This window comes from Littorina saxatilis, linkage group LG1 (assembly GCF_037325665.1).
Source record: "Littorina saxatilis isolate snail1 linkage group LG1, US_GU_Lsax_2.0, whole genome shotgun sequence".
Classification (NCBI taxonomy): Eukaryota; Metazoa; Mollusca; class Gastropoda; order Littorinimorpha; family Littorinidae; genus Littorina; species Littorina saxatilis.
This window is the reverse complement of record NC_090245.1, coordinates 47,058,339-47,075,138: the sequence shown is the minus strand read 5'-3', so window position 1 is coordinate 47,075,138 and position 16,800 is coordinate 47,058,339. Positions and strand designations below refer to the sequence as shown.

The 16,800-nt window shown below is 40.4% G+C and overlaps 1 protein-coding gene across 2 annotated transcripts in view; it reads left to right on the top strand.

The window, feature by feature from the left end:
• The window catches only part of LOC138971607 (synaptic vesicle membrane protein VAT-1 homolog-like), a 64,797-nt gene extending 49,683 nt beyond the window's left edge, over positions 1 to 15,114 (top strand). Inside the window, exons 2-11 of one of the 2 annotated variants that reach the window (XM_070344371.1) lie at positions 1,488 to 1,617; positions 2,258 to 2,473; positions 3,118 to 3,260; positions 3,562 to 3,665; positions 5,966 to 6,021; positions 6,522 to 6,545; positions 9,644 to 9,838; positions 10,492 to 10,575; positions 11,511 to 11,636; positions 12,069 to 15,114. In XM_070344371.1, the coding sequence (XP_070200472.1) occupies positions 1,488 to 1,617; positions 2,258 to 2,473; positions 3,118 to 3,260; positions 3,562 to 3,665; positions 5,966 to 6,021; positions 6,522 to 6,545; positions 9,644 to 9,838; positions 10,492 to 10,575; positions 11,511 to 11,597 (1,039 nt within the window). In that variant the 3' untranslated portion in view covers positions 11,598 to 11,636; positions 12,069 to 15,114. The remainder of the gene's footprint in view (positions 1 to 1,487; positions 1,618 to 2,257; positions 2,474 to 3,117; positions 3,261 to 3,561; positions 3,666 to 5,965; positions 6,022 to 6,521; positions 6,546 to 9,643; positions 9,839 to 10,491; positions 10,576 to 11,510; positions 11,637 to 12,068) is intronic. The other variant, XM_070344380.1, reaches the window with a different exon arrangement.
• The last annotated feature ends 1,686 nt before the right edge of the window (positions 15,115 to 16,800 follow it).

Below are 16,800 nucleotides of genomic sequence, written 5' to 3'. Positions count from 1 at the left end.
CCTGCGTTTTAACCGTTTTGACAGTACTGTTTTAAATTCGGGGTTATTATGGTCTGACACCCGCTTTAACGATGAATACAACCCCACACACACACACACACACACACACACACACACACACACACACACGTAACATGCACGCACGCGCGCACACACGCACAAACTCACGCACACATACATTTTCATAACGAGAGAGAGAGAGAGCTCTGAGAGAGAGCTCAGAGAGAGAGAGAGAGAGAGAGCTCAGAGAGAGCTCAGAGAGAGAGAGAGCTCAGAGAGAGCTCAGAGAGAGAGCTCAGAGAGAGCTCAGAGAGAGAGCTCAGAGAGAGAGAGAGAGAGCTCAGAGAGAGAGAGAGCTCAGAGAGAGAGAGCTCAGAGAGAGAGAGCTCAGAGAGAGAGAGAGCTCAGAGAGAGAGAGGTCAGAGAGAAAGAGAGCTCAGAGAGAAAGAGAGCTCAGAGAGAAAGAGAGCTCAGAGAGAAAGAGAGAGCTCAGGGAGAAAGAGAGCTCAGAGAGAAAGAGAGAGCTCAGAGAGAAAGAGAGCTCAGAGAGAAAGAGAGAGAGAGAGCTCTGAGAGAGAGAGAAACGGACAAACATACATACAGATACAAAGAGAGGGACAAGGCAGGGGTCCACACGACCGAATCAAACTATCAAACACATTCCCGATCTTTCCTAGGGCCTGAACCCCGAGCACACAGATACGAGCGTTATATGTAAACGCCCGGAGCACGTACAGCCCGAAGAGGCTTGTTGATTTTGCTAAGAGGTCTTGAGCGTGCGCCAACGCCATAAAACAACGAAAACGCACGCACCGATTCCCGAACACTGGGGCTGTTTATACATTGTCACAAAAACGCACGACAGAAAGCCAGGCAAGATTGAAACCATGTCTCCTCAATTCTTTATGCTGTCCCGAAGGGAGTGCCGTAAGAGCTATGAAATGTGTCAAAGTGTGTGTGTGTGTGTGTGTGTGTGTGTGTGTGTGTGTGTGTGTGTGTGTGTGTGTGTGTGTGTGTGTGTGTGTGTGTGTGTGTGAGGACGATATTCCCCTGGCTTTATGCTTGTATTTGTACATTTATGCATTTTACAGTAAGTGTTCAAACACGTGAAGGCTGAGTCGATTCAATAAGGAGAGAGAAGTCAGTAAAATGAGTAACACTTTTTTTTTTTATAACGAATTGCAGAAAGTTATTTTTAAAAAGAAGCAGCCGCCCCCCCCCCCCCCCCCCCACTCACACAATTAAACACACTCACGCAAGCAAGCGCACATATTTGTATCTCATGGCACCGAAGAGAAGCATGTGTTTGTCTCCACCCTGTCCTGTTTTTGTATGTGTGCAGTACAACCACATGTCCCTGTTTTCATACGCTCTTTTATAATCAGATCATCAAACTTACTGTTTCTTTTCTGTAAAGTTACTGTTCAGTTTCAAGCGGTCCACAGCAACAGAATTTAATCACAAAGCGTAATTTTGTTTGTTCACAGTGGGATGAGCTTCCCTGACCTGATGCTGAGACAGGGTGTGATTGACAACGTGCCCAAGCCACCCCTCGTCATGGGCTTTGAGTGCGCTGGCTTGGTGGAGGCCTTGGGAGAGAACACCACAGGCTTCAATGTAAGTACAGTGAAACCGAACCCGCTTATAGGACACCCAATTGAAGACGCTGTTTTCTCCGACTGTCTGTTCTCAGCCTCTGTAAATGTACCCCCATTTGTAAAACACCCATGTTAAGTTGTAAACTGAGAAAGGAAACAAAACTTGCACGAGTCACGTCTCGGCTGGTAAAGGTAAAGGGGAGCGAGATGTTAGCATCTCAACTACTCTCGGGCCAGCTTTATGAGGGTGGTGTCCACTACTCTCCCTCTATATGCTGTAGGGACGACAAAAACAAGAAATTCCTCCGAGGTAGGAAAAACACCCCCGTCAAAGGGAAATAACCTTCTCAGTTGGTGGCAGTGACTGAGTGAGAATGGTTATTTCCCTTTGACCATTAAGATGTCCCTCTATAAGTCCTTGTATAATCTTAATCCACCAATAACTCCCTAACCGTGTGTTTGACTGGTCCCAATTTTTGTAAGGACCGTCTCAGGAATGTATAGAACCTGTTCACCAAGTTTGGTGACGATCGGTCCGTTCATTCTTGAGATCTATATGCGAACACAAACAAACAAACAAACAAACAAACACATCGAGCGAAACCTATACACACCCCTATACCGGGGGTGTAAAAACCACCCACAATTTCTCCTTGTAGGTGGGTGACCGAGTGATCGCACTGTCGGACTACAAGGCGTGGGCGGAGCTTGTGGCGGTACCGGCCACCTCAGTGTACAAGCTGCCCGAGAACGTCAGCTGGGAGGACGGTGCGTGTCTGCTCATGAACTACGTCACCGCCTACATCCTGCTCTTCGACCTCGCCAACCTCCGCAAGGGCCAGTCCATCCTCCTCCATTCCGCTGGCGGGGGCGTGGTGAGTTGAATGATGCATTGGGCTGTTGTGATCGTCAAGGTGAAGGTCCGAAGAAGCAAAATGGTGCTATCTGGTGCCATCTGAGTTAAGAAATTGCCAATAAATCATCTTACCAAATTTCCAAGTAACTATTCATCTCTTTTGTTTCCTTTTTAGCTGCAGGGGGGTGCACCGTGTTGGTGTGTGTATGTTTCTGGTAAAACTGCACTCTAATAATTGAAGTGCTCCAATTTTGAACAATCTTTCCGTAACCTGTTTTCAACACTGTGTGACATAGTACATAGTTCTACTAGCAAAAGTAGCCCACATGGTAAATGTTGATTTGAACACGTTTGAAATTGCCTACAGAATTGTGCCATCCCAACGTTGGGTTATGTCGTCACAGGGCCGGGCCATCATCATGTGCAGCACCATAGAAGACGTGACGTGTTCGGCACATCATTCTTAATTACGTCATTATGTCGTCACCGGGCCACGCCATCCTGCAGCTGTGCAGCACTATGGAGGACGTGGCATCGCCATTCATAAGGACGTCATTGTTATGTCGTCACAGCGCCAGACCAGCCTACTGCTGTGCAGCACCATAGAAGAGAGACGGCGTTTGCCACATCATTCATAATGACGTCATTGTTATGTTGTCACAGGGCCAGGCCATCCTACAGCTGTGTAGCACCGTAGAAGACGTGACGGTGTTTGGCACAGCGTCAGCTCACAAGCACGAGAGCATCAAGGACCGCGTGACCCACCTCCTGGACCACAACGTGGACTATGTGCAGGAAATCAGGAAGTGAGTGACTGTATGAGTGTTTTTCACACTCCCGAAGTGTCACAAACGTACTGACTCAACACATTCCTACCCTAGCTCCTAGCTCACACTAAGAGAGTTGTGAAAGTGTTTGCAATAACTATAAGAACGCAAGTAATAAACATACGCGGATACCAAAAGGAAATTTGTATGTGATAAATATGTATTTCAGTAGATGCACATGGTAAACAGACTGAGGGCAACCTCTTTGGAGCCCCGAACTATCTTCCGACAATTTTGACAGCAATGTTGTACCATACTGATGAAGAGGTTGTGTGTGCAGAGTGTCTTCTGACGGTGTGGACATTGTGCTGGACTGTCTGTGTGGAGAGGACACCAACCGAGGCATCAGCGTCCTCAAACCTATGGGAAAATACCTCTTGTATGGTGAGCCAATCACAATTAAGTCACACCATTGAAAAATTCGATTTTGTTTTACAAAATCAGTGAGCATGCAATTGTTTTACTTCTCCTTCTGCTGCTATAACCACGGACGACTGTGTTGCTGCTTCTACAGCGTCAACACCACCCAGAAGACTTCCCTAACCCAGAAGGCTACTTATTTTGTCAAAGTTGCCAGTATTTTAGGTGTGGGGAGGTTCACTCTCACTCTCAAACTCGATCAGAATGGATGGCGGGGTTCATTGTTTTATTACAAACCCCACGTGGAACTAGCACGCAATGACAGTGAACTCAACCCTTCTTTGCCGACATCAAAACGGGTGCACAACGAACCGATCTACATTTGGATCAAAACTTGATCTCTTTACCCTAAATTAACTGAGCGGGCATGTGCCTCTTTTTCCTGGGTCTAGCACAATACTCTGAAATCAAGGCTATAAGTCTATCGCAGCGAGCGGTCAGCTGTCAGCGGAGTAGAACGATGGACTGAATACTTATGCTGGTACCGGGATGCTATTTATACTGCTGACGCGGACTGCTCCGAAAGCGCGTCTCGAATATTCCCCGAACGGCTGTCTAGAACCGTATGGTAGCCAAATCTGTGTTTCTTTAGGATCTTTGACAGCTGATAACTTTACGAAAAATGCATACATTTGAAATCGGTTTTTTGCTATAAAACCAGTGTGAAAAATACTTTTAAATCATGTTATAAGATATAACTTTGGAAGTCCAGATCAAGAAGAAATCACGATTAATTACTCAGAATTAATGACCAATTAACGATCGAAACCCAGCAAAATAATGATTGCTAAAGTAAACCATCTTCCTGCACCAAATACAATCCACTAAATTGCAAAACGAACTCCTGAACTTCCCATACATGTGACATACTTGTGGTAAAATGGAACTTATGACAAGTTATGTGACGTAAAACTTGACAAAAAAACACAGGTCGTCGAAATGACGCGCGTGACGTCACATAGCGTGACACCGGTCGAACTGATGAAAACTTTGCTTTACCTTAATCTAAACATTTATTTATGCCCTTAACTCAGTTAGATTTATGGAAAAGTTACAAATATGGAGATAATAGAGGAATTCCAGACGTCGCCTACTGGGCGCTAAAATTTAGATAGCGTGGAAAGTTTGGGTCAAAGCTGATTGAACATTAATGCAATTTAAGGAACATGGGTCAAAAAAGTACTTAAGCACAAACATACAGCAACATAATGTCTATATCCCCTCATTATCATCATCTGAAAGTAATATATGGGCTTAGATTGCATAAAATAGCACGTGCAACTCAATCAATCTAAAAATAGATTTCATGCCGGCATAAAACATGGCCGCCGCTAAAATGTAAAGAAGCCGTTGTAGAAGTTCGTGTCGTCTGCTATGGGGCAGAAAGTCTGTTTGGGCACTTGCTATGGGGTAGAAAGTCTGTAAGGGCACTAAAAGTGCACATTGTTACATAGGTATTAATCACTATTTGTCACTAGTATTAATAATTCCCATATCCATATCTTTGCTTTCCTTCACTTTATTTGTGCACAACCGCCTTTACTTAATAGGGCCTAGAACAAACAAGAGTCAATCTTTTCCATAACGTTTTCTACACCAGTACAGGTAAGAGTTTGGCTTTCAGCAAAAGACAAAATATAGAATAGTGAATTGCCCAGAGATCTAGAGGAATTTGTCTCAATGCTGCAGATAAAAAGACATGCACACGTACTGAGCCATAGACAAGCTTGGAGAAGCAGTCAACAAGATATATTGAAATAGAGGCTCAAATATATCTCAATTAAAAAAGGAAGCTAGTGAGTCGCAATCCAACTGGGAATAGAGTGAGGTCTAAATCAAAGAATTATAACATTGTGTATACCAATGCACATATTGCACCGACTTGGGTTGAAATAACGGTCGTTGAAGAGCGCGAGTTATTTACAGCTCAACGTTTTTTACGTAGCTGACAACTGTGAATTGTAGAGTTCTGTTTGTGATAGGGTTTGGCTGCTGCTGTCTCCTTGTATGTTTTTGGGAACCTTTGCATGTGTACCCATAACAGTTTTTATAGGGCTAAAAAAAATAGCTCTTACATTCTCAATCCTGTTTGACTGGTCTTTGCCTCCAAAGGTGATGTTGAGTTCCGATACTCATCTTATTCGCCCTGATATGGCCCTTCGTAGTCGGCTGGGCGTTAAGCAAACAAACAAACAAATACTCATCTTATTATTGCCTGAGCACATGAAGTACTGTTTAAAGACACAAGCTATTTCGTTTTGCAGGGTCCTCAAACATCGTCACTGGAGAAACGAAAAGCTTCTTCAGCTTTGCCAAATCGGTGAGTAGCAACATATCCTTTCCCCCATGACCTTGCTCTTGTGTATACATTTTACATTTAGTGAAGGTTTTATAGGAAATGATTCAGTAGCCAGTCTTAAGTAGGCATCCCGTAGGGAATCAGGTATTGGTGTTTGAGACTAACACATTAACAACATACCAAGTACCGTAGTTAAGCTACAAAGAGGTTTAATCATAACACATTAACAACATACCTAATACCGTAGTAAATCTACAAAATGGTTCAATGGCAGACTCGATTTCAAAATGAAATGCTTTGAAAAAGAATAAAAGCCGTTAAATATTTTTGTTCATGATTTGAGTCTTTAGTATCAGAATGTATATGACCCCATGATCCTTTTCCGTCAACCATTCCTATCTCCTCCATCTTTCTAATGACCTAATTAATCTGTACGGAAGGATGAACACTCCTTCTTTCTAATGAACTGATTAATTTGGATTAAAGTAGTAACACTAGGTCCCTTGTTTTACTCTGGCTAGCTGCATATGCCTGACAACATTGTGGTAAGTATAGTATTGCTATGGGTTGTAAGATTCAGCTGAGGATTTTCACGTTTAGTAGTTTGCTGTTTTCCTTTATTTTTTCACTTATTCCAAAGTGGGAGTTTTTATTTCTGTTTTTTGGACTTTTCCCTTTTTATCCAGAGCTTCTTATTTTCCAACAGTAAAAATCGTATGCAGCAAACTGTAAACTGTAAATTTGTCTACAGCATCTTGTGCATTTTTGACAGTATGAAAACACATGACTGGTTAAGACAGGTATCTTAAGACTTGTAATACTTCAAGAGAAGAAATATATTTTGTGTGTAGTTAGCAGCTTTCATACTTTCACACAATTAGGAGCTAAAAGATATGGTCTGATGACAACAAAATAACTTTCCTTTGCCCAAGTCGTCAGTGTTGAAAGACTCGACAAAAATATTAGCATCAGAAATGTAATTAATGAAAAGAAATAGTCGGTCGATATGAGATGTTGATAGTGCAATAATGTGCAAAGTCAGTAATGTCTATGGTTCGGGTATTTTCTTTTAACATCAGTCAAAAGGTGTTGGGTCTTTTTCTGATTCCTGAAATTGGTTTTTGCTTATTCAGTTTTACGCTTTCAGTGGAGTGCCGCATTTGTAGACGTACTCCGCGATTGTTTTTGAATGAGAAACATATAATCTATTCTTTGTATTCTGTTAGTTTTAGGACGTCTGTTAGATAATTGGTTGTACTTTTGTTGGCCAACCTACCCGTACAACCATCTCTTGATGTTTGGATGTTACCAGTAGTCAAGTTTGTTAAGTTCAAATCGCATGAACATTTCCAATAGTTTCTTTAATCGCCTGAGCAGAGCCTTAATGTTACTGGTTGTCTTTGTTGTAACAGGGTGTTTGTTGTAATGATCGAGTAGTTCTCGTTCATGCAAATACCAATTTGGTAAGCTGAATCTACTTAATTTTATCCTGGTTAATTATTTGTGAGTTTTTTTGTTGCTTTATTGGTTTTTATCTTTGCTGGAGAGGGATTCGCTTTGCCACACATTTCATTTCATTTGTTTATGTACGTATTGCGGAAGTCATTCTTCCAACAAATTATTCATCGTCCAACTGTTCGTTTACAGAACAGCTGGCAACTTATATATTTTTATTTTATTTTCTGCAATTGTTTTCTCATGCACATTGTCAGTGGCGCACTCGTTTTATTTTATGTGCATTAAAATCATACCTGAACGTTGGGGTCAGTTAAATAGAGCCTTCAGACTGCTCTGAAATGTTAAGTTCTTTAGAATAACTTTTATTTGACAAGTTTTAGTCTTAAATGATGTATAAATGACGCTGCAGATATTGTTTTCATTATTTAGAATAAAACTATTCACTTCCAGCATTTCATCTACATGATCTGCTACTCTGCTAGTACATCGCTTGAAAGTTCAAATACTCAATATGTTACTCTTATTTAAATAAGACACGTAAGAGTCGTACTCCGTGTAAAGTTGTATTTTTTTCAGAGTGCCTGTCCAATCTTGTTTGAAAACCCAAACAAGAACGAAAATCAAAAACAAATCTCATTCCTCAAATGCTCGATAGTCATATCTTCAACCGCTGTGTACCCTTGTGCAGTTTTTAAAAAAGTTAATTCAACTCAATCTAGTTTTATTTGAAAGCTTATCAACTGATTCGATCATTGCGTTTCTTTTCTTTTGATTCTTGATTTTTGAAGTTCTGCAGTCGATCTACTTGTGACTGTTTACATTTAGTCAAGTTTTGACTAAATGAACATAGAGGGGGAATCGAGACGAGGGTCGTGGTGTATGTGTGTGTGTGTGTCTGTGCGTGTGTGTGTGTGTGTAGAGCGATTCAGACCAAACTACTGGACCGATCTTTATGAAATTTGACATGAGAGTTCCTGGGAATGATATCCCCGGACGTTTTTTTTTCATTTTTTCGATAAATACTTTTGATGACGTCATATCCGGCATTTTGTAAAAGTTGAGGCGGCACTGTCACACCCTCATTTTTCAATCAAATTGGTTGAGATTCTTGTAAAGCAATCTTCGACGAAGGCCGGACTTCGGTATTGCATTTCAGCTTGGTGGCTTAAAAATTAATTAATGACTTTAGTCATTAATCTGAAAATTGTAATATTTTTTTTTATATAAAACGATCCAAATTTACGTTCATCTTATTCTACATCATTTCCTGATTCCAAAAACATATAAATATGTCCTATTTGGATTAAAAACAAGATCTGAAAATTAAAAATTAAAAATTATGATCAAAATTAAATTTCCGAAATCGATTTAAAAACTATTTCATCTTATTCCTTGTCGGTTCCTGATTCCAAAAACATATAGATATGATATGTATGGATTAAAAACACGCTCAGAAAGTTAAAACGAAGAGAGGTACAGAAAAGCGTGCTATGCAGCACAGCGAAACCAGTACCGCGCTGAACAGGCTCGTCAGTTTCACTCCGTTTTGCACAAGCGGCGGACTACGGCCATTGTAAAAAAATGCAGTGCGTTCAGTTTCATTCTGTGAGTTCCACAGCTTGACTAAATGTAGTAATTTCGCCTTACGCGACTTGTTCTTATCTCAAGAGTCCACACTTTAAACAAATTATACAAAAACATCACCCAAGTGTTACGTTTGCGCTCCAAAGTTTCAAGGTCTTTAAAAAGCGTTATCATGCATGTTCAGCCTCACCACTTGTTAAGATTGGTAAGATTAGACACTTAAGGGAACTCTCCTTTTCGTGAAAACAGTTCGATTATAACCATCTTAAATCTGGCCAGGCGTTTACATGGGATAAGACCATCGCTCCACTTGGACACATGCTAAAAATCAACTCGCGGGCTGCTTGCTGTTGTGAGTTGGAATTTGTTTGGAGTAAATTTCTCAAAAATCACTTATGGCTTTTACAACATTATTTCACACAAAAATTCGACTTTGCTTAGAGAGAACTCAGGCGGTTTGTTTTTGGTGTGTGACCAAGTGGACGGATCGTCTTACCTCCTGTAAAATAACCTGGCCAGATCTGTCACGATGAGAAGGAGTGTGCCTTTAAGTCGAGAAATGAAAGAAGTTGTAAGTGACTGTGGTCGGTGTGGTGTACAGTGGTGGCAGGTGGACAAAGTGAACCCCATCAAGCTGTTTGACGACAACAAGAGCGTGGGCGGCTTCCAGCTCCGTCGCCTGATGTTCCGCCAGGGCCAGCACGCCTACGTCCGCGCCGTGGTGGACAAGATCATGGACATGTATCGCCACGGCAAGATCAGGCCCGTCATCGACTCCATCTGGGCCTTTGAGGACGTGAGTGCATAGGGCTCGACGCTGAGAGGACGCTTATTTTACTGTCAATTCACCAATCACTAGGAGTTAGAAACTGAGGAAACATTTGTCTTTCCATCGATAAACCTATCAGTCAGTCTATCCATCCGTTCATCCATCCATCCAACTCCATCCATCATCCCATCCATCATTCCATCCACCCGTACCCATCCATCCATCCATCCATATATTTGCCTATGTATCCATACACCAATCAGTTGATAAATGGTCAGTTGGGAAACATCTCTCAATCCATCCCTCAGTCCATCTGGGCGTCATTCAATGGATTATATTAGTTAATCGAGCCAAATGAACGTTTTGTTGACATATTTTGTTCAAGGCGAGATTTTATTTTATTTTTGGACAACGTCTGTTTGATAAAGGCAGGTCCCTTAATGGGCAGTATTTTTCATGTTTGATTTTTTTTCTTGAAACATTTCTCTCATTGATTTAGTAGTTGCAAAAACAAAACAAAAAGGCAGCAGAAAAAGCTTTACTTTCAATAATTATTACCGCACTGTTAACATCCGCATCATGTACAATCTATGTCTTCAGACTTTCATTCCCCCTTCTCATTGCTGCTACGTACGATTTCGGTATGATTTGAACAAAAGGAATCGTTGCTGTGTTTTCAGGTGGGTGAGGGAATGCAGAAGCTTCATGACAGGAAGAACATTGGCAAGATTCTGCTGGACCCTAGCAAGGAACCTGCACCCAAGGTAAAAACCGTCTGAGTCGTCAGTTTTTTTAATTTATTATTATTATTTAAAAACAATTATTATGGTGATTGATGCAGCATTCAATCTCGGTAATTCAGATTCAAGATTAAAAAACTGTATTGTCCTTTCAATATTGATTATGACAATAGTTCTGCAGTGTCGGATTTGAAACACGAAACAAACATCACAATGAATAACATTTTGCAACCAAATTCAAAACTTAAAAAAGCTTTTTTCAGGTCTTCCTCCTATTTTCATATCAGTCTGAAATCTTAAACAGTTTGATCATGAAAATAAATAATAATAATGAAAATACTTGTATGGCGCAAATCCTAAATCTAAGTCCTTCGGTTTTTTTAACCAACTTCCTTTACATTTTAAACGTTTGACAATTTGTAGTAAAGTTGTATGGGATTGAAACTGAGCCTAAAGGGATTTGAACTGGCTTGTTTGATGAGAATATTTGTCGCTCATAATGCTAGACAGTGCAGATATTCCTTTCCGTGAAAGCGTGTAGTTTGGCTCATCACCTCAAATCTTGCTAGGCTCTTACACAGAATAAGTCATTAGTTACATCCCCTCACTTGAAAAAATACAAAAAATTACATCCTGACTGCTTCATAAGAGAATTTTGTATGAATTAATTTCACAGTTGCATGGCTACTAGTGTCTATCAAGAAATTAATTCAACAAATAATTCCTATTCTGCTCAAACAACCCACATGCTGCTGATTTGTGGGAAGTGTCTAAGTGAAGGAGTTGCCGTATCCCATGTACACGTCTGGCTAGATCTGAGATCGTGTGTCAAATATTTTACCCGGGGAGGACTGTGCCTTTGGTTTAAACAAGACTTTATTCAATTCTTATCGTGACTGTGCCTTTAGCGATGTGGTGATCAGTGTGTTTCCAATCCCAACCCCACACGCCCCAATCAGCCGGAGAAGTCGGCCGAGAAGGAGCAGGCGGAGGGAGGGGAGAACGGAGGGACCGAGAAGAGCGAGCCGGCGGTCAACGGGGAGTGACGTCATTGTCGTCTGCATCTCACCACGCACATCGCAAAGGTAAGGCGAGAGGGGGGAGAGGGAGGCAGGGAGAGAGCGCACGAGAGACAAAGAAAGTGAGAGAGTGGGTGAGGGGGAGAGAGAAAGAGTGAGAGAGAGGGAATGAGAGAGACGGGAGAGGGAGGGGGGGAGGGGCCGGGAGAGAGAGAGAAAGAGAGAGAGGGAATGAGAGAGACGGGAGAGGGAGGGGGGTTGGAAGGGAGGGGCCGGGAGAGAGAGAGAGCAAGAGACAAGACAGAGAGGGAAAAAAAGAGACAGAGCAAGAGAGAGATACAGAGACAGAAATAATTAATTTGGAATATAGACACTTGTGTCCCTTTTTTAAATTAAATTAATCAAACATTCCAGCTCTGCACAGGGTCAGCCAATATATATTGTGATTGTGTATGTGTTTGACAATGTAAAAAGAGGAAATACCTTATTCTTTTTCAGAAACGGCAGTTGCAATCCAAGCATCGTTTCATGCAAACACCAGAAGCTGCTGTAATATGTTGGGGTCTTCAAGTCACCCGATGTTATGCTCGTCTGTTTCTTTTCCGTTTCTGCTGTACTTGTTTGCCTCCTGTCCAAGAGACGGCCACAAGTCCGACAACTCCTTGGCTTCTGCTGCATTTGGTTGTCTTTCCTCCTGTTTGCGATTTGTTTCTGTGAACAATTTCCCCCCCTGTGATTATCCTGTTGAAAGGTTATACACGTATGTGATATTTGGTATTTCTGTGCTTTGTATGAGTATGTGCAAGTCATTGGTTTTTCAAAAAAAAAAGTGATGCTTATAACTGTGCCAGTCTGCTTAAGTTCTCATTGACTTTTTCCAAACTTGAACCGCTACACCCTACTGCCATTTCTGACGTTTTCAGTTGTCAGTGGTGTGTGGGAAAAATGATAAACCTGTGCAAGTAAAAACCAGTACACGGTTTTGCAAGTGAGTTGTGATGGAAGTGGATTGATCTAACGTTTCAATGCAAAAACATCCGATTCGTATTAAAAACAAAGAAGCTCTCTGATATTGGGAGAAGTAGGAAGACTTAATTTGTCTTCTGTTCTTTGAATATTTTTTATGGATACGCTATCATTGAGGCATACGCAATGTTTAAGGCATACGAAATGTTAGCTTTGTAAGTGCGGCCACAGATTCGATTCAAGCTTTGGTGTTTGGAATGGTTTTGCTGTGACGAAAACTTGTTTTACAGTTTGGTGGCGAATTCAAGTACATTCATTATACATTGCCGTGTTTTAAACAAAGTAATATTGGCGTTGATTTGTTACAGGGACTGTAGTCGCATAATCTTTGTGGTTTTTTGTTCAACTAATTGAGCGTACATCAGAACACTTACGGCCGTAGTGTATCCATTTTTTTTACACGATTCGTGCAACTGTATGAAAACAAAATCCACGTTAATAAAGGTTACATGCCCACAAAAATCCATAATTACTTGTACGCAATCATAAGTATTCTTTTTTAACATGTCAGAGTTAGTCAAACTGCATGCGAGGCAAACACTGATAAAGGTTATGTTACAAACCACTATCAGGCTTTCTTCAACAATATTGTTTGGATGAAGAAAATAAAGGTACTGAATTGAAGTATGCTGACTCAAAATGCTCATAAGTTCGGCTCAAAGCATTGGTTGTGTCTATGGGTAAACATCATCCGATCATGTGTTTTCACTGAACATTTAAAATGATTAAAAATACAATTAATCATTACTGATGCCTACCTTTTGTGAATTGTAGTCAACATTCTTTATCTTGGTTGTGCATTGGATGTCTTCTTTTTTTTTATAAATAAAAAACAAAGGCTGTGTTTACATCATTTGTTCATGTGCAGTTCAAACATGTTCGGTGCAATTTTGACATTCCATTCTTTGTTACACATTTTGGCGTTCAAATTTAAAGGGATTAATTTTCAAAAGCGTAAGGGGTCGAGTAGGGAGTTATTGAATTAAATCACACACAGGTACAATGATTTGTCTTGATATTAGTATCTTCTGTTCGCCTTGTCCTTTTTCTTTGAGGAAGGTTGTTCTGCTGAATGATTTTTGCACAACATCACAAAATTGAAGACTTTGAGAGATAACATTTAAATTAGATCCCAGCGTTTACAACACTATCATATTTTTCATATTAATTTTGGAACAAACAACTCCTACACAAACACATTACTGTTCACTATATAATCTAGGGACTGACTCCCCTATTCTTTATAGTGAAATAGGGTATTTTCCAGTGCGGTTGGTTTGTAAACCTGACAAATTGAACATTAAAACAAAAATAAACGAGACACAAATACCTAATCGCTATTAATTTTAATCTGGTGGATGCACGTGTTGGCTTTTTTCAACCCTCGTGCATCTGCTGTGTTTCTGCTGCATAATTATAGCGTGTTCACCACAACTCAGTTCGCGTAGTATATGCAGCTAGTTCTCATTTTTGCCTGAGTTATTTTCTAAAACCAAGTAAAACATGACTGTTCTACACATTTTTTACAGATCGGGGGCAGTTACATAATGTACCAAAACTTACTAGGTGCTTGCTAAGTGTGCTGTTTTGCAATTTGTTCTTCCCTGATCTTCAACAATTATTGTATTTGTTTTCTGTTGATTACACTGTTTACTACAGCAGCTACTTTACTTTGTCACCATGGAGCAGCCCATCACACCACACGGAACAGCATAAAAGTGACAGTGGAGAGAATCGTTCTCTGTTTATTACACTGTACAGTCTGCATACTTTTATTAATCTTGAAGCCCGCATGTGCACTGATTTTGATTATTTTGAGGATTCTGCGATAGCTGTGTTATGATGAAAATGGAAAACAAATGTCGATTTTGCTGTTATTGTGGGTGTGTTGCTCTTTCAGCTGAAACGCCAACCATGAGCTCATTTATATTGGTGGATTCATGAATGTTTTTGTTGATTTGTATTCTTGATACTCCTATTCTTCACATTTTCTGCTAACAAATGCAGGTCTTCTCAAAAAAATAAACTTTTGAATTTGGTTTGGACACCGCTCACAATTTTGAGAAAAAAATATTGTTTGAGCAAAAAAAATATACATTGTTAAAATTAAGATAACTATTGAACATATTACAGTTTGTGCTTGGTGGGGAAAAAAAGGTTTATTCATCGGACTCAGACTGACCTTACTTTGTCAGCTTGTGGGCTTTTCGTGTACATATAGAGAAGATATATCCCCTTATATGTGATGTCAAATATGTATTGTCTATAGTAAATAGTCTTTGATCTGATCCATGAAATAAAAAAGTAAAACAAACAAAAAACACCATAAAAACAAAAATCATGACTCCCCTTTGGTTGTAAACTCTGTGAAACGTGTTGCAGCCTTTGTTGTTTTTGCTCAGCCAAAGTGTCCTGTAATCCCTCCCTTGTCAGTGTTAGGTAGTGTGGCAGTCATTGCCAAAAGAGAAGATACATTTATTGTGTAGAAGTAGTCTAAATAAAGGTATTGAAAAGGTAATAGGTGACTCTGTTCGTCTATAACAGTGAATGAATTGTGTGTGTGTGTGTGTGTGATACCATGCATTACCAAAGTTATCCAAACTCAAATTGCCAGCAATGATTTTTTGGGTTAAATCTTTCATTTTCAACAACACTGAGTACAAATAAAGCACGAACAATGACCACAGATCGCCTCAGAAGAACAAAAGGTTAAAGAAAACAATGTGAAATAACACACACACAAACACGCTCGATCTACGTAAAAAAAAAAGTCGCGTAAGGCGAAATTACTACATTTAGTCAAGCTGTGGAACTCACAGAATGAAACGGAACGCACTGCATTTTTTCACAATGACCGTAGTCCGCCGCTAGTGCAAAAGGAAGTGAAAGTGACGAGCCTGTTCAGCGCGGTAGCGGTTGCGCTGTGCTGCATAGCACGCTTTACTGTACCTCTCTTCGTTTTAACTTTCTGAGCGTGTTTTTAATCCAAACATATATCGATATGTTTTTGGAATCAGGAACCGACAAGGAATAAGATGAAATTGTTTTTAAAACGATTTCGGAAATTTAATTTTAATCATAATTTTTATATTTTTAATTTTCAGAGCTTGTTTTTAATCCGAATATAACATATTTATATGTTTTTGGAATCAGAACATGATGAAGAATAAAATAAAAGTAATTTTGGATCGTTTTATGAAAAAATAATTTTAATTACAATTTTCAGATTTTTAATGACCAAAGTCATTAATTAATTTTTAAACCTCCATGCTGAAATGCAATACCGAAGTCCGGCCTTTGTTGAAGATTGCTTTACAAGAATCTCAATCAATTTGATTGAAAAATGAAGGTGTGACAGTGCCGCCTCAACTTTTACAAAAAGCCGGATATGACGTCATAAAAGACATTTATCGAAAAAATGAAAAAAAATGTCTGGGGATTTCATACCCAGGAACTCTCATGTAAAATTTCATGAAGATCGGTTCTGTAGTTTAATCTGAATCGCTCTACACACACACGCACAGACACACAGACACAGACACACACACACACACACACACACACACCACGACCCTCGTCTCGATTTCCCCCTCTAGGAGACATGATGACGGAAGGAACAATAAGACAGTGAATGAAGAAATAGCATGGAAAAAGTGTGTGTGTGAGTGTATAGGCCGTCCGGATGCGATTAAGTACGTGTGTTGGTTTATGTGTGAGCATGGATGTGAGTATAGCTATGAGCGTGTAGGTATGAGAGTGTCAGTAATCAAAAGAAGAAACTGTAAACGCCATACAAATGTCAGTCTGCGAGTGAACGACTATTTTCCATTAACGGTGCAGTCCACTTTAGACAGAGAGTGAGAGGTGAGAGGAGGGGAATAGAGAGAGGGAGAGAGGCATGGAGGGAGAGAGAGAGAGGGTGAGCAAGAGGAGACTGAGGGAGAGATAGAGGGGGAGATATGGATGGGGTGGGGGGGGGGAGAGAGAGAGAGAGAGGGGGGGAGGGAAGGAATAGAGAGGGAGGGCGCGAAGAGGAAGAGTGAGAGAAATAGAGGGGGAGAGGGAGAGAGAGAAAGTGTGGGAGAGAGAGAGAGAGAAAAAAAGGAGAAGTAATTGTAAAAGGAAAAAAGAATGTCCATTTTGCGTGTAACTGAAAAAACATATTGTATAACAAATTCCAAACAAGCACGCAGACGGAAGAGAA